Genomic DNA, 27,171 nt, shown 5'->3' with positions numbered 1-27,171 from the left:
TTTATATTGAAAAACTTATATTATGTATTAACCTCTTTTGGAACTTGCCTATAGAGGCTTTATGTATATTTTGTAGAAATAGGACCTAACGTTGTCAAATTGCTTTTATATTGTACCCTAACCGGTCTAAACTTCGCGGGTCACGACTAGTGGCTAATTATTTATGTTATATATCTATATTTTGTTTTATCTTATTCTTCTTGACAAAATTATCTTTATATCGTTTCAGTTCACACTTTACCTTCTTTTTGTCGATACGTGAGCGCTACGATTTCGCGATTTTATTTTTACTCGTTTTTAGGCTTCTCGATTAATATTCCTTTTAATATACTTATAAACTATGTATTAAAAATCCACCTTGAGAGTCGTACCACCTTATTATCGTTTACTTATGACTCGAGTATAAGGATTTGAATATTAGGGTGTTACACTCCATGCGAGCTCGCGACGGCTGGCGGTACGCTGGTTGGAGCTGCGACGACGGTTTTTTTCCATGTGAGGAGGGGGAGTTGATGGAGATGTAGGGAAAGTATGGAAGGAGAAGGAATTTGGGCAATTTGGTTTGATATTGCATTGGGCCAAATTTTAACTTCTGAAGCCCAACATCAGAAGGTGATGGATGACACAATGACTTCAAGCCCAATTTTAAGAATTTCAGTTCTTTTGGTCTATTTTCAAATTTCTCCAACAATTATATTTTTTTGGTTTTGGATTGAACAAAGATTTTTTCAATAGGATCTTGGTGGTTTTTTTTTTTTTGCAATAGAATAGGAATAAGATAGAAAATATTATTTTAGAATTAATTAATTTTTGTTATTAATTGTAATACACGTTTACAAATTTAATTAGGAGTTATATTTTTCCACAACCTTGAGGACAAGGTTGTTTTGAAGGATAGGATAATGATAGGATTAGTATTGGACCTATAATCCAATTAAAGAATGGTACTATAAATAAGAATATGATATAATAATGTGAGATATGCATGATGTAATAGAAACTCTACTTTTTTTTCTCTACCCTAATTCTAAGGATTTCTCTTATGTTCTTTATTCTTTGATAAAAATTCGTATCAGTCAATTATCGTAAATAGCTTTATTGATTTTTTTCTTGAGTTTAATTTATCAAAAGTGTAAATTTTCAGGAGCTTATTTATCATTTTATTCTAAAAAAATACGTTATTAATAGTCTTTTGAGAAGAAAAGAAGAAATAAAATAGTACTTATAGGCACACTTCAGCGAGTCTTGAATAAATTTTTTTTATGTTTAAGAAGTGTAAAGTCACCCCCGTTTTTTTATACTAGTGATGGCTGATTTGTTCTGTGTATGTACTATGATTTTTTTTTTTTTTTTGGGGTGTTGTGGCCAAATGCCATTTAAAGAAGCATCCCTAAAACTTGGCATTGTTAAATGTGTCGTATAAATCAAATTTCCCCGTTACACCTATATCTTCTTTCTTTCTTTCTTAATAACGAATCTCGTGTTAATGTCTATGAGGAGAAAGACATCAATAGGTCAATAAGAAGCAAGAAATCGTGAATTTGTCTCAATCCTTATAATATCTCTCATGATCCTTATAATACAATATAATAGACAACATGAACTTGGAGGGTACACATTTTCAGGTCACGATGAAAACCAAAATCAAACAGATACATCGCATGGTATTTTAATCAATGGAACAAATACCTTGGCGGAAATATCAGTGAGAATGCCATAACAAAAAGGTTGAGTTTGCATGTAAATTGGTGGAGACAAAATTACATAAAAACAGAATAGGGGATGGACTTGTTTCAAGGTGGCAAGGCCTTTCGACAATATGATAAAACCATAACAAAATCCTTGGCTGATGATCCTACAGATGCTGGTATCTTTTTTGACGTTGATGCTGTTCTGAACCACAAATCTACAAGGTTGTGTAGTTGCAGAGATGGCAGCACTGGTTGACCCCGGCACATTATTTCTACCTGTAAATAGTAGCAGTACGTGAAAAGAATTAGCACTAATAATGCACCTACCATTTCTTGCTTATTTCAACTTGAATAGATTCACAATTTTTTTTTGGGGGGAATGAAAACTCCTTAGAGATAAATTTTTATGTAATATTAGAGTATCAGTAAGGCTTTACACTACATCCAATCAAGTGATGCTACTTATACAAAAACAATTAATTTTCAAACCCAATAACCAAAAAAGACCATTTTAATCTGCGTGGAACCAGTTAGTTAAATATGACGTAAGAGTACTTGATAGTTAATAAAGAGAAATACTAGAGGGCCAGCAGAATATGTTTTTGGCCAGCAGTTACCCAGCAATGTTTAAAAATGTGGGCTAAAAATATGTTATTGAATTGTTAGATTAAAAAAATTGGGATGACGACTAAAAGTGCTGACCAAAAGCAATATATTTTGCTGGCGCTTGAGTTTTTCTCGTTAATAAAAACTAAACCAAATTTGTTTATTATATAATGTAACACAATTTTCAAATTGAAACACCAGCAAATGATAAGGCAATTGAAGTTCACATAGAACATTGGCGATAATAGGGAACCTTAACATCACAAAATCCGAGAGACTCATCAGCAAACAAAAATAATTCAAATTGTAGACCAATACATGGAAACTTGAGCCGTGTTTTCAGCTGATAAGGACTCATTGAGTAACTTCAAATTTTAGAAAGAAAAGAGAAGGGGGGGGGGGGGGGGGGAGGACACAGTAATTGTGTATTCTTACAGTTTGCTATTTGGAAAATACTAATTTTAATACAGTTAGAAATTGGCTGCCAGATGTTTTAGTATTTAATAGTTGCACTCATGTCTTGTGAAGTATCATACATCTAATATAGCATACAATTAATGGGGAGAGGATATTGCCACTCCTACTTTTTATAATGTCACTCCATAGATAACGTTTTCGATAGCACTTTTGCATGAATGTAAAAGCCGGAGTGTCATTATCAAAATAGGAATTACTCATTGAGTAACAACTTTAGTGAGAGAAAGAAACAGAAAACATTAGAGAGATAGAGATTATGCTGGCCAGTGTTAGTTCTTAGTGATATATAATGAACAACTAACCTCTGCTTCACTGGCAAGATTAAGTTTCTTCACAAGGTACTTTTGAATAAACGAAACAGGCACAGTGCCATCCCTGTGATGAGGTCAGCAACAAAAAGAAGCATGCAGTTATGACCAACTTATCCTTATTATATAAAAAAAAATATAGAAAAGAAAATTACATGAGAAAGGAAAGAGGAAAAAGAGCAAGTAGCAATAGAAGGATGCACAAAACTCAACACAAATCAAATGATTCAATATGGAGGTCAATTTCTCCTATGTTAAAAAATGTGACTCAGACACTTTGCATCTACCGTCAAGTATTAACTTGGCAGAACCAAACAATGATCATCAATGTGCTGTTTTCAGAAATATGGTTGCTCTTGGAACTGATCCAAAACTAATTTCCAGAATTGGGAGATTAATTTTCACTATTTTCTGCCTGAACACCACATAATCCTATTATGCATCATACTGAAATTTTCCTGAAAAAAATGAAGTGGAATTCTTTTCCCTTCTCTTCTGTACTTGAATCTTCTGCAGATTATGAAATCATGCAAAAAAATATCAAATATAGACCAGTTTTCAATATTTAATATTTTATTTACAGTTTGCCTAATTTGAACACAACAACATATGAAATTATAGTATTCTCAATATGCAGGCCAAAGTTGTACTTACTCATTTACAACTAGGAACATACTTCATTTAAAAAGGAGAAAAGCAAAAATAAAAATCAGATAAGCAGAAAGTTTAAGTGTCAGAATAGTTACTTTATTCTTAAGTAACATGCTGAGACCTGTGGCAACGGAACATCTCCTTTCCTGAAAAATGACAAAAATTTTATTGAGTTCAAAAGAAACATTAATAATAGATGGGCAATCTGATGCACAAGCACTCCGCATTAACGCAAAGTCTAAGTAAGGGCTGCACCCAAAGATCAACAATAGATGACTACCATGAATTTCTTATGCAGAAAAATTAAACTTACTGGTCCTCTGAAGCAACTAATGAAAACCAAATAGGGGTGTTCTTTCTGTTGCAGTATCCCCTTGTTGCATCTAGCATGACTTGGGCTGAGGTAGACCCCTCAGTCGGCGCAACCTTTTTCTGACCAGAAGGCCGCAACCTTCTTCGCTTCACTGGTCCCGAAGGCACGCTGTTGCCATCCTTGCCATCACCAAATTTTGCTTTGTGTCCATTATCCTTACTCTTAGATTTTGGAATGCTTATTTCATTCTGACCTGAAGCAGGTAGCTCGGCTTTGTTTGTGATTTCAGACATATCTCGTGCATCATGTGCAGTAGTTGGAGAGTCCGATTTGGCAGGGGGAACTGCTTGTGAATTTGACCTGGAGGACTTTGTTCTGTTGGCGGCTTCGACAAGGCAGTTTAACGGTGTCCAGAGATCAGCCTTACCTTCTGTAAGTTCTACACTGTTCTCCGTGCTTTCGCTGGACTTGTTCTTCTTAGAAGGCTCGGGCGTTGACAAATCCTACAACAATGAATTAATTGTTGGATTCATTAGTCCAAGTGCCGCAACAATGCACATCTAACTCATCTTGTGAAGCAAAATTCGATGAATCAAGTAAGACTTACCATGTTATCTCCACCATTTGTTTCTTCCTTTTTTATGGATTCTTCAAGAATAAAACTGCACCCACGTAATGCAGCAGCCTTTCTTGACACAGTTTTTGTCCTCTTTCCTGTAAGGCCTGTTTGTGCCGAAACTTTCGGAGCTACCAACGATGAAAGTGATCTTTCCTTCCTCTTTGCAGGTGGGGATACTGAAGGCAAAACTTCTGGTTCCTTGATCTTGGTCTTCCTTTTCTTATAAGGAAATATTTTAGCCCTTATGTCTTGTAAATTATGGTCTGCCCTGCATACAATTAACAGGAACCTGTGAATACAAGACATGGAATTTCTAAGTCCTATAAAACATATTATGCATACAATCCCTTATCCCTTATAAGAATAAATTATCCTAAGCTAATATGATTTGAGACAAGGAAGACATTGTCCTTATATAAACATCAGGTTTCAGCAAGGATCAAAGCTGCAGAGTCCAGAATAAATCAACATATAAGATGCAAGCAATCTTGATGCAAATTCTTAGCTATTGGCAATATGTACACAATCTCAATGCAAAATCTAAGCTCTTGGCACTATTTACAGAATCTCGATGCAATGCAATAGCAGGTGATACTACTTTCACTAAACAATATTCTTTGCCAAAATTCAAATAATTATCGGTAATAAAGCTTAAGGTAGATGCCAAAAAGAAAATGTTTTGAACAACATTTCTGAAAGTAGGGAAAATATAGTAATAATATATATGTAGCTGCATGTTTCTTGTTTTAGAGATGAGAAAGAGGAGGTGGGGAGGAAGACGAAGCAGAATAACCAAAACAAAAAAACAAACAAACAAATATAAATATGCCGCCGGACATTAGAGCCTTATCTTTGTTCTCTTGGATTCTATACAAAGAAGTAATAAACCATACAAATTGCGAAAGAAAGTTAGCAGTCGGAGACAACAAGTAACCTGAGTTTTTCCACCGGAAGGCAGCCTAGATCAATGTTGCACACAGGACAGCAATCCACCTCCTCATCCGAGAGCTTCTCATATATACACTTCCTACAAACTGTTGCAAGGTTCATTGTTTAATGCATTGTAAACACTCTTGAAATCATCAAAAAAATAATCTAACAGATACACAACAAGACATGTATATAATAAGTATTGTCAGAATAATAATATAACGCAGTTCAGGAACTGTTCAAGTGTATAGTGAACATAATATATTATGAAATTCCACTGCATCTACACTTGCTGTAGAAACACTTGATACAATACAAGAGCAAGCAAAAGAAATTAAAAAGGACCAAAACTGAAGCAAGAGAATTGATTAAATTAATATCCGTATAAAATCATAGAAATCCAAATAATCAATAGAGCACAAAGAAGGAAATTATGTGTTAGATTTCTATCTCTTGGTAGCGTAAGGTATCTGCTGCCATCACTGCAACAAAACATGAGTTAATTTAACGTTCTCATCGTGTCATGTCATAATAATAATAACAGCAAACAAATAGTCGCAAATCAGTAATATAAACCATGATGTGTATATATATAATTAAAAGCATATAGTAATTAATTTTTTGACAAGAAGATACTATGCTGTGAAGGAACCCAGATCATGAAAATCAGGAATCAGAAGGTAAGTACATTGAAAGAAGCGGAAACCCAAATCGCGAAAACGCATCGAATCGAATTGAAGATAAGACGGATCAAGAAGAAGAAGTGAAGTAAGCGAGAGAAGGAAGTAATAGGAAAAGGGGGATAAATAATAATAAGAATAGAGAATGAAATTACATACATGTGTGCAGGCAGAGAGAGATAGTGGTGGCATCTTTGAGGAGGTTATTGCAAAGAGGGCATGTCATGCATGCTCTTAGCGTGTCTCTCTTCACTTTCACGACCTTGTTGGTGTTCGTCACCATGTCGTTAATTATAGCTTCTCCCAAACGCAATCAAACATATACACCAACAATAATAACAGGATAGTAATAATAATAACAATAGTAAGTTCGTAACACAGCACAACGCCACGCAGCAGAAGAATGTGTGTGCGGTTGTGAGTTTTCCGAGTGGACGTACAACAACGAAGAAGAGGCAGAGAGAGGGTGGTGGATCTGGAGAACAGAATTAACGTTGGGTTTGGAGAGGTGAAGGCGGCACCGTTCAGGTTCAGGTGTTGGTTTTAGAATTTAGAACCAAGACAAAAAAGAGATAGAGAGAGGCAGCATGAAGCGAAGTGAAGAGAAGAGAAAAAAATAAAAAATTAAAGAGAAGCCAGACAAGTTTAAGGCTTAACACAAACACAACACAACGCAACACAAGGCGAGATGTTAGTTTAGATAGATGGATGGATGTACTAACCCCTCTTTGTACGCGTGCGTCGTCTTCTTCTTCTTGTGTTGACATTTGACTTTACTAGCTGAGTCATGCTGCCATGCACATATATTGATCAAGGAGTACGCTGCACTTCACAATCAAAACGTTAATTTTTTTAGCCATGCTTAGCTTGGTCCTCATATTACAAATGCATCTCAGTTTTTATTTTTTAATAATACTAGAGGGAGTGGATCCTTGTTCAGTGAAAAAAAAAATTGGATAGTGTTCAGTGTAGAATCTCATATTTTATTGTACTCTCTCCTATTTAATTTGGATCCCATTTATAAAATTAAAGGTGAATCACACTTTATTCTCTCAAATGTTAAAAAAAATAGAAAAAATCCATTTCCTACTAGATGCACAAGCATTTTATTATATAAGTAAAAATTTAAATGTAATTATTTTTTATATAAAGTTGATATATAAAAATTGTCAAATAATTTAATATATTTAATTAAATTATTATTTAATAATTTTTATTTATAAATTTTATGTGAAGACAATCGCACATAAATTTTTATCTCTTATATAACTATTGTATAATTAAAATATAATTTTTTTTTCATGTTTACTTTATAAATAATATATTTTTAGATGCCTAGTATAAATATAAAAGTTTTTTTAAGGTCTTGATCGTATAACACTTGTATAAAAAAGTTATTCACCTAATATTATAGGTTTGTCTATTTAATTATTTCTAATATTATATTCGACTGGTTATTTTGATTTATAACATATTAATTATTATAAAAATATTATATACATATTAAAAATTAATTATTAAATTAATTAACATATATTTATGTTATTGATTTTTATTATATATCTAAATATTTTTGTCAACTAAATTTAATTAAATTGGCTCAAATCTAACAAAAATTATCCTCATAAAATGTGCGTAAATCACATAATTTTTTATCCTTTTCCAATATATCTTCTTCTACTTTTTTCCTTCATATTTTATCTTTTTTTTCTTTCTTCCAACATATTTTTCTTCTTCTTTTTTATGTTTGATTATTGTATAATTTTTCTGTATTTTCTTATGTTTTTTATTTTAAAAATTAAAAATTTTATCTAAAGAAATTTGTTTTAAAGTTGAATTGTATAATTCTAAGTCCTAAATAACAAATTATCTTACAATATGATGTAAAAATAAATTTAAATTTTGTATTTATTGTGGTAAAATTTATGTATTTTGTATAACACATTTGGTGTTATTTCTATTATATCATTTGTGTTTTATATAAAAAATTTTGATATCATTCATCATCATCATTATTTTTTGTATTTTATTTTTTTATTTTTTTCCTTCATAAATTTTTAAAATACATAAACAAAATAAGAAGATAAATAAGAACAAAAAAAAATATCAAAAAAAGAAGAAAATAGGATTGATAACAAAGACGAGGATGATGATGATAAAGAATGAGTAGAAGGAAAAATAAAGAAGAGAAAGAATCTAATAAAAAAAGAAAAAAGAATGAGAAAGACAAAGAAAAAAAAAGAGAATAAAATAACTAATGACACCAAAAAAAAGCATATATATGTATCATAATTTGGTTGAATTTGATTATATAAAAAGTTTAGTTATTTAGAATTATCGTATATATAAATACATATATAATTTAACTTATTTTTAATAAATATTTTATATTTTAATATGTATCTTATATTAATATCTGATTTTAATAATTAATTTTAATGTATACCTAATATAATTATATTCATTATTATTTTGTTAATATGATGCACCTGTCAATTATGTTTATATTTGTAATAATACGTTAACGTGATATGTCATGTCATCAACCAACGTTATGTTATATATCATGAAATATATTATAATTTTAAAACTAAAATTTATACCATTTAAAATTTCAGACAATAGTATAAAGTATACATATAACTCAGAGGACCAAATTTTATTCCAATATATTTTTTCAATGAAATTTTAATAATATGGTTGGATACATCTTAAATTTAATAGAAATATGCATGTGTCAAAATTCTGTTCCTAAAAGAAAATATTTTGAGATGATAATTTAAATAAGGTGAGACTAATAGAGCAATCTATATTTATTCTAAATGACTTGTGCGGATTCAAAATATTTGGTTTTGCTATGTATCATATTGTTATAGCCGTTGGAGAATATGGCCGAGAAATTTTGAGAGGAAGAAATTAATAGTTGCATGACATATGTGGCTCAAGAATTTGAATATGGAAAAGACGGTGGTGATTTGGCCAGAAATGGAGAATTATGTGTATTATCTTATGGTGGATGTCAATGATGCAAGGTCAACACGCAGGAGGCGTGTTATCTACTATACGTTGGAGGCGTGAAAAAACGTGGCGCGACGTTATTAGTTGGAGCTGGAATCACGCCGGGGGCGTGTTGACTCAGCACAGGAGGGCGAGATTACGTGGCAGAGCGTGACTGGAGGACTCAGGTAGCACGTGGGGATGTGATGAGTCAGCACGGGGGATGTGATGACATGGCTATAGCACGTGGTGGGCGTGCTAACATGTGGCAAAGCTTGATTGGCTGAGGCAGGCAGCACGTGGGGGGTGTGGTGAGTGCTCTCCTCTATATACAGGCAGAGCTCAACTGCATTTTCATTTTGAGTAAGAGTGTGTGAGTGTCCTTTGAGTGTTCTGTGAGTGTTGGTAGTGCAATGGAGGGTACCGCGAATTTGGTGGTGTATCGCAACGGTGAGATAATACGTAATACTCATGAGAGAGTGAGGTTTGTCTGCCAGAATTTGTTTTCGTTTGTGGTTCCATGCACCATGACGTTAATGGAGTTTTAGAACGGTCTCTGTCAAAGCATGGAGAACGGTACATTAATGAGAGTGAGCAGAATTTTGTACCGGAATCCAGTTGTAGTTTTTGGTGGTCTAATACAATTTGATACCATGCCAATCACTGACGAAGGGAGTATGTAGAATATGTTTCAAATTTACTGGCAGACTCAGATGCGATAGCCACAGATTGAGCTGTATGTTGAGTTTGAAAGCGTAGAGGCAGAAGGGATTCAAAATGTTTTAGATATAGAGGATGATAAAGCTGCAATGTACAAGGGAATGAATAGTGACAGCGAAGAGGACTTCAAAGCCACTTATGAAGCCGGCGACGAAGACGAGGATGGTGATGTGGGAGTTGAGATAGCAACGGAGAATATAGTAGTTCGTCCCTCGAGTAGTCAACTGATGAACGTGCCACCTTTTATGCGTGAGTTGGATCTCAACGAAACATGCATGCACCGGAATTTCCGGAATATGCAAACATAGGTACGTGATGATGACTGAATAATACGTTTTTGTTAATTGATACTTTGGATTGATTAATGAACGTTGATTTTTCGCTTTCTGTAGGTGTTGCTGATTCTGAGGACGGAGAGTTCCGGATTGGAATGGAATACAGTTCCAGAAAGTCAGTCGTGGCAGCAATTAGAAGATACATTATTGCTAGAGGAGTTGACTACGATGTGTATGAGTCTGAGCCACAGACCTTCTATGCAAAATGCAAAATGTATGGGCATGGGTGCGACTGGCTTATCCGAGCCAGCTTGATACGGGAAAAAGGTTGTTGGGAGATACGCAGATACAATGAAAGGCACACATGCACAATGGGAATGATTTCACAGGATCATTCCAAGTTGGACTCGGATACCGTTGCTGAGAGTATAATACCGTTGGTCGAGACTGACCCGTCAATTAAGGTGAAATCTATAATAGCGGAAGTCCAGTCAAGGTTCAACTATACCATCAGTTTCCGAAAGGCTTGGTTGGCAAAGCAGAAGTCCATAGCGAAAGTTTTCGGTGGTTGGGAGGATTCTTACTAAACCTTGCTTTGGTGGCTCTCGGTTATGGTTCAGAAGATGCCTGGGTCAGTTGTGCAAATAGAAACATGCCCACTGTACAACGGGAATGAGGAGGCACAAGGTGTAAAAATACTTCATCGCGTATTTTGGAATTTCAATCCATGCGTTAGGGCATTCAGGCATTGCAAGCCTCTAGTTTAGGTTGACGGCACACACCTATACGGAAAATACAAAAGAATACTTATGGTCGCTGTTGCACAAGATGGGAAGTAGAACATTGTGCCTATAGCTTTTGCGCTAGTGGAAGGGGAGACAGCTGATGCGTGGCACTTCTTTCTCAGGAATCTGTGAATGCATGTTGTTACGGTGTGGGTATGATCTCAGATCAGCATGAGTCAATTCGGGCAGTAGTAAATCATTCCGAAGGTGACTGGCAACCTCCAAGAGCATGGTGGATGTTTTGTATAAGGCACATCGGCAGCAACTTCCTAAGAGCATTCAAAGTCCCTCGCAGAAGCTTGTTGTCAACATTGGGTATTCAAGAACGGTGGAGGAGTACAACATCAACTATAAGAGGTTGGAAGAGCGAGGCGAGGCATATGCCAGGTGGTGCGATGCCATTGGACTCTGACATTGGGTGTTGACATTCGACGAGGGATATCGATGGGCCCATATGACGATGAACCTTGTCGAGTGCATTAACTCAGTATTGAAGGGTGCCCATAATCTACCTGTGTTGGCGCTGGTCCAAGCAACATATTATCGGTTAAATGAACTTTTTACACGGAAGAGTGCCGAGGCTCACGAACGCAAGCGTGCTGGATTTACTTACTCCGTATTTGCACAATAGCGGATAGAGGCAAATATGTAATAGGCTGGGAATATAGTAGTGCACCGGTTTGACAGACGAAATGAGGTGTTTGAGGTATGCGAAATGACTAGCGGCAAGGTGTCAGTCGTTGACCTTGCGCGACGGACGGGTGACTGTGGACACTTTCAGGTGGAACGACTACCTTGTCGCCATGTTATTACTTGTTGTGCTAACCAGCGTCTCGATTGGCAGCTGTATGTGCATGACATGTACAAGATGACAGAGGTTCGTAAGGTATATAGATTTAAGTTCACACCGTTAGGTGATCCCGAGACATGGCCTACATATGAGGGACCCACATTGGTCGCTAATCCCGCCTTGAGGCGAACGTCGAAAGGTCACCCCAAATTGACCCGGTACTTGAATGAGATGGACTCACGCGACATGCGTGGTAGAATCCCCTGGCGCGTAGGTAGTTTTCCACCATCAGATTCCACGTCTGTGACGAATCCAGTTTACGCACCAACAAATTCTTGTTAGGCTGTAGCAAAATAAAAATTGTTAGCTTAAATAGATTATATTTATTACAAAAAAATTTGTTATTAATATTTATTAAATTATTTATTAATATTCAAATTGTTTGCTAACCACACGAATAAATAAATCCATTCTAAGAAAAGTAATTAAAAAAAATTGTATATTAACATTTATTTATTTCTTTATCTATTGTAAAAAAAATTTACTGAATTAAAATAAATAAATAAATAAATATTTTAAAATATATTTACTGAATTACATATTTTCTTTAGCTATTGTCACACATTTTTTTAAAATATTTATTTTTTCAATACTTAACAACGATATATATTTCATATACATTTATCTATTTATTATTATTAATATTTTATAAATACCGGAAATTATTTAGTCTTAAAAAATCAAATATTTATTTATTCATTACTTTCATTAATCATAACAAAATTTATATATTCAAAAAAAAATAAGATATATGATACTAAAAAATATTATATACAAAAAAGATATAATTATATTTTACAAATTAAAATTTTATTCTAACACAGTCGTAAAATACAAAAAGAAATGAGGCTTCTTCTATATATTTGTAAAATACTAACAACGACAATATTTAAAAAATTAAAATTTATCAACTTACATAAATTGGATGCTCTAAATAGTTGATAATATGTTTTTCAGGTGCCGCATAATAAGTACGTTCCATTTTTTTAAATTTCTACAAATTTTTTTTTATCTTTTTTCCCTACAAACACTCAAACTAGTTACACCTACACTTCCACTACTATTACTCAAGCTACTGTGCCACACTCTTTTTTAACACTCACACTCAAACACACTGCTTTTTTTTTTTTTGGCTTTCTTGCTTGAAAACCATATGCCACACTCTCTGTTTGCTTCAATAGAGGAAGGGGGTTGAAGAAGCTGAATTTATAAGGGGCTGGGCGCTGGTTACCGGGGCGGGGGGTGTTCCCTGCATGCAGTAGGCCTGCAACACGCCCCCCGCCTGATGCTGCTACACTTGGAACCCAGCAAACTTCACGGATTACATAGCTTCACGCCCCCGTATTGTCTGTGCAGTGTCTTGTCGCCAGATCATCACGCCCCCCGCGTGTTGTGCGGGAGCTGCCACGTCGCTGAACTCGCTCAGGCACCACGCCCCCGGCATGTTGTTCCTAGCACCACCCTCCCGCAAAACACCTGCTTCACCCATATTCGGCCAATACACCAACAATGTTTTCACAAAAAAATAATTTCTGACATATGTTGCTTTGTTAATTGTTATTGATATTCTAAGATTCATATTTGTTTTTTTGTATGGTATTCTTTAGTTTAGTAGCCACGTATTAATCTATCGTAAATTTGAGCTACATTTAAAGATTTATTGTTGGTCAATAGATTGTTGTATGTAAGAGGCGAGATTCAAACTCTTGACACTTACTTAAATGGATTAGTGAATAAATCACTAGATAAATTCAAATTGATTTAGTCTCTTTTATCATATCTAACTTTTTAATTATCTATCACAAATATAAAAATAGAATCGACTATACTATGTGTATACTAAACTCAGCCACCAAAAGCGGACACTAAAATAAAATACATGTTAAAATATAAATATACATTAAAAATAAATTAAATCACACATATATTTATACATAAATATATTGGTAACTGATTTTAATATACAAATAAATAATATTTTTAAAATAAAATTCATCTTTTCAATTTCATCTTTTAAGTAAACTAAATACAAATTTCTTAAATATTATAGAATTCTTGTTCTTCTTCTTATCATAATTGTTAACATCGTGATGTGCATTTGAATAATGGACATTGTGACTAGTGACTACTCATAATCATGGCTTCATCACACGTTAACTTCTTGAGAACGATTTAATCTTCTTTTAGTTTAGTTTTATCTTTTTTGTTCTAGTATGCTAGAATAGAAAAAAGAACAATCTAACTAGATAAATGAAAATGGATATGGTTAGTAATAGTATATATTTTAGTACTCTTAGTCTAGATCTATGATTCAATCTCAAATGAATACTAAATTCAGGATTCACATAAAAGGAATTTTCTTAGTCAGAACTTAATCTTTAGTTTAATGAACTAATTAGTTACAGTGAAAGGGATATCAGAAAGTAATGGCCAAAGCTCATAAGTAGTTAACCAATTTGATTTCGTCGTCAACTCACTTTTTCGTTTAAATAAGTATTGGAGGTTAGTTCAAATTTTATGTTATGCATATATTAAATTATTGGCCAGCGACAAACTCTTAAATAAAGCTCAAATTTGTAATAAATTAATCATTGACATGTTAAATTAGGGGATACGGTAGACTACCAAAAAAACTTATAAGTAGCTTTAGTCCATAACATTATTGCTTTCAACAATATTCATAGGCAATGGGTTAACTGAAAAATTACATGGCACTTATAAAACTTTACTTGAATATATATGCTTTTTTATTAATACTAAAGTTTTAAAAATCGAATTGTTCGTCGAATCGTTCTAATTATTAGTTCATAAGTTTAGAGATTTAATCAGTTTAATTGTAATTCAAGCAAAATAACTAAATTATAATAAAATTGTTCATATCCTGGCCCAATGATAAGGCTCATGTACAAATAAAAGGCCCAATCCGAAGGGTTGAGCCTCACTTAGCACCGACCTTCCTCCTGCGAAGTCGGTTCTTATCACGACTTACCCTAAAGAAGTCGAGGACGAGGGTTAGCTAGCAGATAATCACTCGTTTAAATGAGTAACTGCTCCTAGAATCTCTCTAACCACTTCCAGGAGCCATATCTCAACCTCCCTAAGATAAAGGGACGGTTATCACCCTAAAAAAGTGGCACTACTTCAACGGTGGTTATTGGTTCACCACTATAAATACACTGACACCTCTCAGGTATCTCTAAGTCCCAATACTCTCTAGACCTGCTCACACCCTTGTTGACTTAGGTATCGGAGTGTCTTTGCAGGTACCACCCCCCACTCGTTCATACTCGCAAGTCGGACAGAGGCCCCCAAGGCGCAGACCCGCTCGAAGGCTTCCTTCCTTAGACGATTGGGCCAAACTAGCGAGTCCAGCCCACCATCTCCGGTTACCCATCGTAACATTGGCGCCGTTGCCGGGGACCGAGAGATCAACCAGTGATGACGGACAGATCCCCGAGGAGGGTCATGTGGAGTCAGATTCCGAACAAGAGAATCTGGACACTGGAGACAATGACGCAAACTTAACCCTCCACCAAGGAACTAACGATCAGCATAGAGAGGGTACTTCCGGAGTCAAAAATCCGAAGGTAAATTCCTCAGAAGGGCGCGAATCAGAAAAGGATGGACCACCCCATGCAACTGAACTTATGGGATTAGTCCATGTCCATCAAAGCCGCCTGGAACAACTGAAACAGGAACGGGAGCGACAAAGGGAAACAGAAAAGAATCTAAAAGAGGAGATGGAACGACGAAAAGAGTTAGAAAGAAAACTCTTGAAGTTGGAATCCTCCCTCAAAAGTCGGAACTCCCGCGACGACCGAGAAGAGTCGCCCCCAGGAGGGGAGGACCCCTTTAGCAAGGACATAATGAGGGCAAAAGTTCCGAAGAACTTCAAAAGCCTCGATATGGACCTCTACGACGGAACCACGGATCCGAAGCATCACTTAAGAAATTTCAAAAGTTGGATGTATCTGGCTGACGCTTCTGACGCTACGCGATGCAAAGCCTTCCCGATCACCCTGTCGAAAGCAGCGATGAAGTGGTTCGACAGCCTCCCCCCGAGGTCAATCACTAGTTTCGAAGACCTCTCAAGGAAATTCTTGATGAGGTTCTCTATCCAGAAGGACAAAGTAAAACATGCGCCAAGCCTCCTGGGAATAAAGCAGGAGGTCGGAGAATCCTTATGAGCCTATATGGAAAGGTTCAACAAAGCATGTTTAGAAATCCAAGACCTGCCCACCGAGGCAGTTATTATGGGGATAGTCAATGGGCTTAGAGAAGGTTCTTTCTCACAGTCCATATCAAAAAGGCACCCCGCCTCCTTAAGTGATGTACAGAAAAGAGCTGAAAAGTACATCAACATGGAGGAGAATGCCAGACTGAGAGATTCGAGTTGGCGACCCGGGCATCTTCCCTCGACAAAAGAGAGGGATAGGGAGCCCAAGAAGAAGAAAGAACTCGGTCTCGATAGACCAAGGAAATATCACTCTTATACTCCTCTAAAGGTTTCTATAGTGGATGTATACAGAGAGATTTGCAATACTGAAAGGCTGCCACCTCCCAGGCCTATTAAAAAAAAAGGGGGGAGTCGTAGCAACTACTGTGAGTACCATAAAATATATGGTCACTCAACAAATGACTGTTACGACCTTAAAAATGTGATAGAAAAGCTGGCTAGAGAAGGCCGGCTTGACAGATATCTCATAGAAAGGTCAGACAGCCATGGGAAGAGAAAGCGAGACGATAAGGATAGAAGAGACCCACCACCGCAGACTCCGGAGAGACATATCCATATGATCTCAGGAGGGTTTGCGGGAGGGGGACTCACCAAGTCCTCTCGCAAAAGGCATCTCAAGCGAGTCTACCAAGTCGGGAGCGAGTCACCCGACCTTCTAACCATATCATTCACAAAGTAGGATGGGCAAGGAGTAATCCCTGGACACGACAATCCAGTGGTAATAACCATGATCCTAGCAAATGCCCATCTCCACAGAACCCTAGTAGATCAAGGAAGCTCAGCAGACATCCTTTTCAAGCCCACTTTTGACAAACTAGGGTTAGATGAGAAAGAATTAAGAGCCTACCCCGACACCTTGTACGGATTAGGCGACACGCCAATAAGACGACTGGGATTTCTACCCCTTCACACCACTTTTGGAAAAGGGGAAAAATCCAAAACTCTGAGTATAGACTTCATAGTCATCGACGTAGGGACAGCATATAATGCTTTAATTGGCAGAGCTATCCTTAATCGACTCGGAGCAATGGTGTCCACTCCCCACCTTTGCATGAAATTCCCGACCTCGGCGGGAATAGCAACGGTGAGGGGAGATCAGAAATTGGCAAGGAAATGCTACAATGAAAGCTTGAACCTAAGGGGGAAAGGCAAAGAAGTTCACACCATAGAGCTCGGCGGTGCAAGGGCCAGAGAAGAGATGCGACCACAGCCGGGAGGAAAAACCGAAGAAATACAGGTCGGCCAAGAAGAAGGAAAAAATACCAACATAGAAGCCAACCTAGGAGAAACCCTAAAACAAGGGTTGACTAAACTCCTAAGAGGCAATTCCGACCTCTTTGTCTGGAAAGCCTCCGACATGCCCGGGATAGATCCCGAGCTCATGTCCCACAAGCTCTCGGTATACCCAGGGTCCCGATCTGTACAACAAAGAAGACGCAAGCTTGGCCCGGAACGAGCCCTAATAGTAGAAGAACAAGTACAGGCACTCTTAGAAGCCGGCTTCATCAGAGAAGTCAAATATCCAACATGGCTAGCCAATATAGTGCTAGTCAAAAAGCAAAATGGCAAATGGAGAATGTGTGTCGACTACACCGACTTAAATAAGGCATGTCCCAAGGACCCTTATCCACTACCAAGTATTGATACCCTAGTAGACTCTAGCTCGGGATATCAATACTTGTCGTTCATGGATGCCTACTCGGGGTATAACCAAATCCCGATGTATGAGCCGGACCAGGAGAAAACATCATTCATCACGCCCAGAGCTAATTTCTGTTACGTGGTCATGCCATTTGGATTGAAAAATACAGGGGCCACATATCAGAGGCTGATGAACAAGGTGTTCGCTTCTCACCTTGGGAGCCAAATGGAAGTCTACATCGACGACATGCTGGTAAAAACCAAGGAAGAAGTCGATCTCTTGTCAGACCTCTCGCAAGTCTTCGACACCATAAGGTTACACGGGATGAGACTAAATCCCGCAAAATGTGCCTTCGCAGTAGAAGCTGGAAAATTCCTGGGTTTTATGCTGACACAGAGAGGGATTGAAGCAAATCCCGATAAGTGTAAAGCTATCCTAGAAATGAAGAGCCCGACTTGCTTAAGAGAGGTTCAACAATTGAATGGCAGACTCGCAGCCCTCTCCAGGTTCTTGGCAGGATCAGCACTCAAATCCCTTCTACTATTTTCTTTATTAAAAAGGGATGCCAGTTTGAATGGACTCCAGAATGCGAAGGAGCATTCCAGGAGTTCAAAAGGTTCTTGGGTCAACCACCAATCCTAACCCGACCTCTAGTGGGGAAGGTCTCGTCCTTTATTTGTCCGTAGCAGACAAAGCTGTTGCATCAGCCCTGATAAGGGAGGACGAGGCCGGGCAGCATCCAGTTTACTTCATCAGCAAAGTTCTACAGGGCCCCGAGCTAAGGTATCACAAACTAGAGAAGTTTGCGTACTCCTTAGTAATAGCCTCACGAAGGCTACGACCTTACTTTCAAGCTCATACAATAAGAGTCTGCACGAACCAACCCATGAAGCAAATCCTCCAAAAGACGGATGTTGCTGGGAGAATGATTCAATGGGCAATAGAGCTCTCCGAGTTCGACGTAAGATATGAAACTTAGACGGCAATCAAAGTCCAATGCATTACCAACTTCATAGCGGAATACGCAGGAGACCAAGAGGAAAAGCCAACCACATGGGAACTCTATGTAGACGGATCCTCAAACAAGACAGGAAGCGGCGCAGGCATAATATTGGTTGACGAAAGGAGAACCCAAATAGAGGTTTCCCTCAAATTTGAATTCCCAGCTTCAAATAATCAGGCAGAATATGAAGCCCTGATCGATGGATTAAAGCTGGCAGAAGAAGTCGGTGCAACAAAAGTGATGATATACAACGAATCCCAAGTGGTGACCTCCTAGATAAATGGAGAGTATCAGGCAAAAGATCCAAATATGAAGAGATACTTGGAAAAAACTTTGGAGTACCTCAGGCGCTTTACGGAAACCGAGGTCAAACACATAACTCGGGATCTCAATAGCAGAGCAGACGCCCTCTCCAAGTTAGCAAGTACCAAACCAGGAGGGAACAATAGAAGCCTGATCCAGGAAACTCTCCAAGAACCCTCGGTAGTGAAAGCAGAGGGCAAACAAGATGTCCTTGAGGTATCCGGGCTAAACCTCGGATGGATGAATCCTCTGGTCGAATATCTAAAATTTGACGTCCTCCCTAAGGAGGAAAAAGAGGCCAAGAAAATCCGGAGGGAAGCACAACATTACACTTTGGTGAAAAATATCCTTTATAAAAGGGGAATATCGACACTATTGTTGAAGTGTGTACCGACCTCAAGGACCACTGAAGTGCTAGAGGAGGTTCACAATGGGATTTGCAGAAATCATCTCGGAGCAAGGTCACTAGCCAGGAAGGTCATCCGAGCTGGATTCTACTGGCCGACCTTGCAAAAAGATGCCACCGAGTTTGTGAAAAAGTGCCAGCCATGCCAGATGCATGCGAATTTCCACGTAGCTCCCCCCGAAGAACTCATCAGTATAACTTCTCCATGGCCCTTTGCAAAATGGGGAATGGATTTGCTAGGTCCTTTTCCCCAAGCGCCAGGACAAGTCAAATATTTGATCATGGGGATAGACTACTTCACAAAAGTGGATAAAAGCAGAACCACTGGCTACCATCACAGCTCAAAGAAGTCGAAGGTTCCTCTACAAAAATATCATCACAAGATATGGAATACCTTATTCCATCACTACAGATAATAGAATCCAGTTCACCGACTCTACCTTCAGAAGCCTGGTGGCCAGTATGAAAATCAAATACCAGTTCACCTCGGTGGAACATCCACAAGCCAATGGACAAGCCGAGGCAGCCAACAAAGTCATTCTGGCAGGGCTAAAGAAAAGACTACAAGAAGCAAAGGGAGCCTGGACAGAAGAGCTCCCACAAGTGTTGTGGGCTTATCGGACGACGCCACAATCTGCTACTGGAGAAACACCCTTCCGACTTGTCTATGGGGTAGAATCTATGATACTAGTAGAAATCAGTGAGCAAAGCCCAAGAGTGATTCTCCATGATGAAATCGGAAACATACAGGGGCACAAAGAGGAGCTAGAGTTGCTCCCCGAAGTCCGAGAACAAGCCCAGATAAGAGAAGCAGCGCTGAAGCAAAGGATGGCTACCAGATACAACAAGAAAGTCATTCAAAGAAGTTTCGCACTAAGCGATCTGGTCTTAATCAGAAAGGACATAGGAGTCAACAAATCGGGGGAAGGAAAACTCGCTGCCAATTGGAAAGGACCCTACAAAGTTAGCGAGGTCTTAGGAAAAGGTTATTATAAGGTGACCGACCTAAGCGGCGCCGAGTTACCAAGATCATGGCATGCTTGTAATATGAAAAGGTATTATAGTTAAAAGAGAACTCTACTCCCTGATGTACTCTTTTCCCAACTTCACAATTTTTTCCCAAACATTAAAGAGTTTTTTCTGAAGAAGGGTTTTTAATGAGGCATCATAGTAGAGGCTAAGGGGGAAAAGATTATTAAAAACCCTTAGTAGCAGTAAAGTACCTTCCCAAATTAATAAAGATCTTTTACAATATCTCTTATAAATTCCTTCTCGTTTATTTTTCTTCCTACGAAACGCGCCGACTTAAGCTCGACAAAACGTGAAAATCCCATGAACCGACCTAGATGGTCGTCAGGATAAAACGATGAGGTACAAGTCGGTGTAAAGAGGTTATAAAAGTTGATCGTGAGAAACTCGGAGACATTCCGACTCATAAGTCGAAATGAAAAACCGAGTAGAAAAGAAAACGCATCGCAAAAATAACCTAAGTCATAGAACTCAATAAAACAAAGTTGAGTATAAGGAATAACAAGAAAGAGATCGAAAAACCTAGGAAAATCCTTAAAGAATGCCCTAAGGTCCTTAAAGCGAAAAGGCTTAGAAGGACGGACAAGCAAAAGGTTTTCAGAAAAGATTAAAGGGACTTCGAAAAATCAAAATCAGAAAGCATGCACACAAAAAGGTAGCTGAAACCCTTATACCAAAAAGGGTATTTTTGTTAAATAAAACCCTTATCCAAAAAAGGGCAATTATAAATATTTTTGTTTACGGCCATAAAAGGCCAAGGCAAATGTCAACATACCACCACCACAAATATAAAGAGTTTAAAAAAGGGGAGACCCACAGGCCGGGCCCCATATAGCCAACAAATTTTTAAAGAGCATCACCACCAGAGTCGGGAAGAGAAGTCAGAGCGCCATCAGGACCAGGGAGAGAAGTGTCCATAGGAGTCGGAGAAGAGGTGCCGAGAGGTCGGGAGGAACTCGGAACATCCTTTTGACGAGGAGGGACTCAATGATTCTCTGCCCCGAGTCTTCAAATCTGACTCGGTGACCACCTCGGAGCAGGGGGATAAACTATGGCACCATCAATAATGACTTTGTCAGGATCCAAAGGAGAGAGATCCAGGTCGGGAGCAAGGACTCCGACCTGCTCCTTAAAAATCCTCCAGGCCTCCTCCGCCCCTCAGCAATAGAGTCCTCCAACTCGGCATAGGCAGTCCGAGAGTTCAACAAATCCCTCCTTACAGCCACAAGGTCCTCAAATAAACTCTGATAACTCTCCTGCGCCTTCTTTCTCAAGCCCTCCTCCATGTTACATAGGGCTTGTAACTTGCTCTCCTTCTCTCGGAGGCCATCCCTCTCCTCCTTCAATTTGGTGACCTCCTTCTTCAACTCCTTCTCATGTTCCTGATATATGAGAAGCCTTCCCTCCAACTCTTCAACCTTAGAGGTTGAACCCAGAGAGCTAAGAGGAGTTTTCTCAAAAATATCAAGGAACTTGGCACAAATTTCCGCCGCCCTGATGCTCTCCTCAGCCAGAATAGTGAGGTGGTTCCGAATAGAAACATCATCCATACCTATACGGGTATAGGGATAGATGAACTTTCGGATAAATGCAGGAGCATCCACCTTAGCCTCACCTTCAAAAGAAGAGCCAGACTTTAAAGCCTTGCACTTCTTCTTCTCTGGCTCAGGAGAAGGTCGGGGAAGAGGGGACGGCTGAGAAGAAGCCGAAGCAGGAATAACAATGGGTTGAGAAGGAGTCCCCAAATTTCGGGAAGAAGGGGGAGGAAGAGGAAGAGGAGAGCTAGTTACCCTGGCACCACCGGTTCTGGCGCGAGACCTCACCTTGGCCTCCTGGACTCTCTGGTAAGACTCATTGGAATTCTTCCTCGCCATCTCTGTAAAAGAAAATAATTAGTAAAACAAGTCGGTAAACTTCAAGTCGGTAGAAACAAGTCAGAAACAAAGTAGATAAAAGCTACCTAGTTATGTCTGGACAAAAGACGACGACCCTTGGAGAAATTTTTTGGTATCCAGATATGGGGCCCTCCCCCATACTTCTCGGAGGAACCCCACAATGGCTACCTCCACCTCATCCAGATCTTCCAAACCATATTTCTCACAGGGGGAAGCCTCTAACAAGTATAAGGGAAAGCGAGGGGAAGAATTCTCATCCAAGAAAAAGGGGTGGTGACCCTCTACGCCTTGGACTTTGAAAAAATAATTTTTGAAGTCATGAAAGGATTCGTCAAAAAGGGTGAAAACTCTCCGACCTTGTATAGCCCGGAAAGACACCCATTGTTGCTTATTATTTTGCCCACCGAAGGGCTTGGTCATATGGAAGAGATGAAAGAAAATTCTCAAAGAAGTCGGAAAGTCTAAAGCATGGCTGATAAACTGGTAGATTTTCAAAAAACCCCAAGAATTGGGGTGAAGTTGAGTAAGAGCAACTCGGCATTGACGCAACACCGACATCTCAAAATCAGAAAATGGAAGAAAGACACCCAAACGGGTAACCATGCTCTCATACATAAAGAAGAAATGAGGGGCCGCCTCAGTGGCCCTCCCGAAGCAAACCCGGTCTTCTGGACCCGGAACCACCAACTCATACTTCGGCTCATCCTCCTCGGAAGTACAAATTCGGTGATGAGTGCGAAGGTTGGTGATAAATTCGGTGTTAACCAAAGGTTCCTCCCCCAGGACCGTAACATCAACCCACTGAGCAAGACTTTCAACAGAAGACATTTTCTTTCTTTTAAAAAAGGGGTTGGTAAAACCTACAAAGGAAAAAGAAAAGAAAATCAAAAAACATGGTCTCTAAGGGGGAAGTACGGAATCAAACAGAAACCTATGAATCAACCTATCCATCCGAAAAATAAAAGCATGCAAACCGAAAGCATGTTGCAAAAGGAGAAGAAGAAAAATCTAACCTTTATCTGAAAAAGGTTGGAGGAAATGAAAGCCTTCAAACGCAAGAATGCTGCACGAACAGGTGAAGAGGAAATTTGAAAAATCGCAGAAACGAAACAATGAAAGAGAGAGAAAGTATTTATAAACACGTTAGGGGCATAATGGTAAAAACGGGGCAGTCATTAATGGGTGCACCGTTACCAAGGTAATTAATACCTACGCAAACCTCTAACAGACGCGACGTTTGATTAGACGTAACTGTGAAAAATCAAAAGTCACGAAAGTCACGTCGGTTCCCTCCCAAGTCGGCTACATTCCCGAGTAGAATACTCGAACCCAAATCTTAAAAGAAATTGGGCTCGAGTAGGGGCACTGTTCATACCCTGGCCCAATGATAAGGCCCAGGTACAAATAAAAGGCCCAATCCGAAGGGTTGAGCCTCACCTAGCACCGACCTTCCTCCTGCGAAGTCGGTTCTTATCATGACTTACCCTAAAGAAGTCGGGGACGAGGGTTAGCTGGCAGATAATCACTCGTTTAAATGAGTAACTGCCCCTAGAATCTCTCTAACCACTTCTAGGAGCCATATCTCAACCTCCCTAAGATAAAGGGACGGTTATCACCCTAAAAAAGTGGCACTACTTCAACGGTGGTTATTGGTTCACCACTATAAATATACTGACACCTCTCAGGTATCTCTAAGTCCCAATACTCTCTAGACCTGCTCACACCCTTGCTGACTTAGGCATCGGAGTGTCTTTGCAGGTACCACCCCCCACTCGTTCATACTCGCAAGTCGGACGGAGGCCCCAAGGTGCAGACCCGCTCGAAGGCTTCCTTCTTCAGACGATTGGGCCAACCTAGCGAGTCCAGCCCACCATCTTCGATTACCCATCGTAACAAAAATAATATATGATATTATATATAAATGTACAAAAATATAAATATATTCTAATTTAAATCTTAGAAAACACAAATTCAAAATAGAACACCAATTAAAATCATATAATTCCGAGTAAATATAATACATGAGTCAAACACAAAAAAAGGGCTAAATATCACATATCAAAATTTACATAGGTATATAATTCATGATATTATATATTATAAAATGATAAAAAATATAAAAATATTTATCAATTTAATTATATCTTAATTTTAATTTTTTTATTTAAAAAGTATATTTTATATCTTTTAATTTTTAATATATTACATTAAAATCTTAGAAATAGATATAATTTTTTGTTTCAAAAAGAGTAAAATAAATATTAAAAAAAAAAACACTACTTGTTGGGCTAAAACTTAGCCCAAATACCAAACTCTTAACAAATACCAAACTCTTAACAAATCATAGATATACATCAACTCACTCACCCTAGCTAGTAGCATGCACAACAACTTAATTAGTTGAAAACCATGTTGGATATCATGTTGGTGACTCTAGAGTCCCAAAATTTTGCAAAAAAAAAAAAAAAACTCAAATCCTCATTCTTATCCGAAAAAGAACTCTGCGTCCCCCTACGGAGAGTGAAGTCTTTTTTTTTTCTTGTTAAAGAAGCTCGAAACTTACTAGACCCTTCATCAGTGTGAACTCGAAGTCAATTCATTATCTTTGGCTGAAAACAAAAACACAATTCTATGCGTGAGCACGCTGCTGTGCGTACGCATACAGAATTTTGAGTCTTCTGACGCGTGCGTATGCATGCATTTCTCAATTTTCTTGGCTTATGCATACGCATACAAATGTGCGTACACAATGCCCTTTTAATCTCTCTGTCGCGCGCGTAAGCATCCAATGAGGCGCACGCACTCTTGACGCATTTGAAAAAAAAAAATTCATTATGCGTACGCACACATTTGTGCGCAGACAACCCCATTTCAAACTCTCGGCGTATGCATGAGCTTGTGTGTATGCACCCCCAATTGCCAGATCGTGCGGATGCAAAAATGATGCATACACACAAATTCAAAACACAACCCCTCTTATGCGAAGCCCTAACAGCGTTCGCACAACCCACCACTTCTCCCCCTAATGTTTCTTTCTTCTTCCTCGTCCCTTCTCCCACTTTCACCTCCATTGTTCACCATCATCCTACCACCACCGACCACCGCCGACGACCCTAATCGCCGCTGTCAAATGCCTCTCCTCCTTCCTTTCCACTACTTCTTGTTCTACTTCCTCTATCCTCCTTCCCTCCTATTCTCCATTCCTCCATCGTCGTTATTCTGCCACTGGTGGCCACCATTGTGGCCACCCACAGCCGTCAACATCAACACCTTTCCTTCCCCTTTTCTATTTCTTCTTCTTCCCTCTTCTACACGAACAGGGAAAACCTTTATCTCTGCCTGCCCTGCTTCACACCGGCGACACCATCAGTGGCCGTCGTCACTTTACTGTTGCCAGCGCCGCCTCCCTTGGCTGGCCACTACCATCGTGGCTGAAGGCCTGCAACCTTCCCCTTCCTTCTTTGTTCTTATTCCTCTGTTACCAGGTTACATTCATCTCTTTGATTTTGCTTCTGTTTAGTTTATTTTGTTAATTAGTTAATTTTGGTTAGATTAAAATTAGTTAGAATTGTATATTTTATTAGATTTTTAGGTGGTTAGGTAGGTTTGAACATAGTATGTAGTGGATTCTAGGTCTGTTTAATTCTGCTGCTGTGTTTGGATTAAATTCTCATGAGTTTGTTTGTTGCATGATGATGATTTTCTTGTTCCATGGATTGATTTGTGAATTGCTGCTTCACTCAATTATGTTTATTTACCTAATTCCTATGAATTGATATGTGAATTCTGTCTGTTGTTGTTGCATTTATAGGGAAACTTATTTTATTGAGTGGATGTATGACATTGATGGTTTGCTGCTAAATTGATGCCAGAAATGGTTTGAATTAGTTTTCAATGTTCGTTCTTGGTACGGTTGATTACTTGAGTTTGGCATTATGCTACTTATCCTTTGAAATGTTGCTAAGCTCAATTAGTCAATCATCCAACTGTTTGTTTTACTGTTTTGTTACTAAAAGCTGAGATTTCCTGTTATTATATTTCATTAAGCTGCATTCTGTGATTTGGTGCAACAAGGTTTTATTTAACGGTTTTATGTGTCAATAGAACCTTGCTTACCAAATAGTTTTGAAAAGTTGCCTCAAAGAAGCTTTATTGCAAATTTTGGTCATACCTTGTAATTCTTTGCTTGTTTTCATTCTAATATATTCATATGCATTGAATGGCTGGAATTGATTTTAAAATTGACCAAAATTTGGATTCTTTTGTGAGTAGAGCTTCTTTTGCATGAATTCACAAGATTAAGGATTCTTAACCTATGTGACTATTTTTATCCGCTTTCACCATACTTAAACAGCTTTAAGTTACATAGGGCATGAATTTTCCATTTCCTATTTGAAACTTGTGAATTTAGTGCTTGAATGCATTCTTGGTGTTTGAATTTCCTTGATTGCTTTTTTTTAATCAATGCTTTAGCTTTTTCGACACCAATTGCATAAGCTTATACCAAGTGCCTTCTGACCATTATTCATTTGATTATGTGCTCTACACATACAGTTGCATCACTCATTTTGGCATATTGCATTATTGTGAAGTGAATGTGAGCTTGTTTTGAGCTTTTTGAAACCTTTCAGGATTAAGGACCATTTTTACTATGCCCACAACCATGAACTTTTCTTTTCTTTATCAACTAACTATTTTCTTTTTTCTTCATGCATAGCAACAATGCTTCTTTCCTCTCTTTATTTTTGATGAAC

General features: G+C 38.2%; 1 protein-coding gene across 1 annotated transcript; it reads right to left on the bottom strand.

The window, feature by feature from the left end:
* Positions 1-1,533: 1,533 nt before the first annotated feature.
* Positions 1,534-6,997, bottom strand: LOC112776372 (E3 ubiquitin protein ligase DRIP2). The gene is made up of 7 exons (XM_025820517.3): positions 6,435-6,997; positions 5,600-5,699; positions 4,654-4,933; positions 4,047-4,549; positions 3,829-3,879; positions 3,077-3,149; positions 1,534-1,967 (listed from the first exon to the last, which is right to left on the bottom strand). The coding sequence occupies exons 1-7, from the start codon at positions 6,556-6,558 to the stop codon at positions 1,794-1,796; spliced, it is 1,305 nt and encodes a 434-aa protein (XP_025676302.1). The 5' UTR covers positions 6,559-6,997; the 3' UTR covers positions 1,534-1,793.
* Between the last annotated feature and the right edge of the window lie 20,174 nt (positions 6,998-27,171).

This window comes from Arachis hypogaea, chromosome 19 (assembly GCF_003086295.3).
Source record: "Arachis hypogaea cultivar Tifrunner chromosome 19, arahy.Tifrunner.gnm2.J5K5, whole genome shotgun sequence".
NCBI lineage: Eukaryota > Viridiplantae > Streptophyta > Magnoliopsida > Fabales > Fabaceae > Arachis > Arachis hypogaea.
This window is presented reverse-complemented; position numbering and strand designations above follow the sequence as displayed.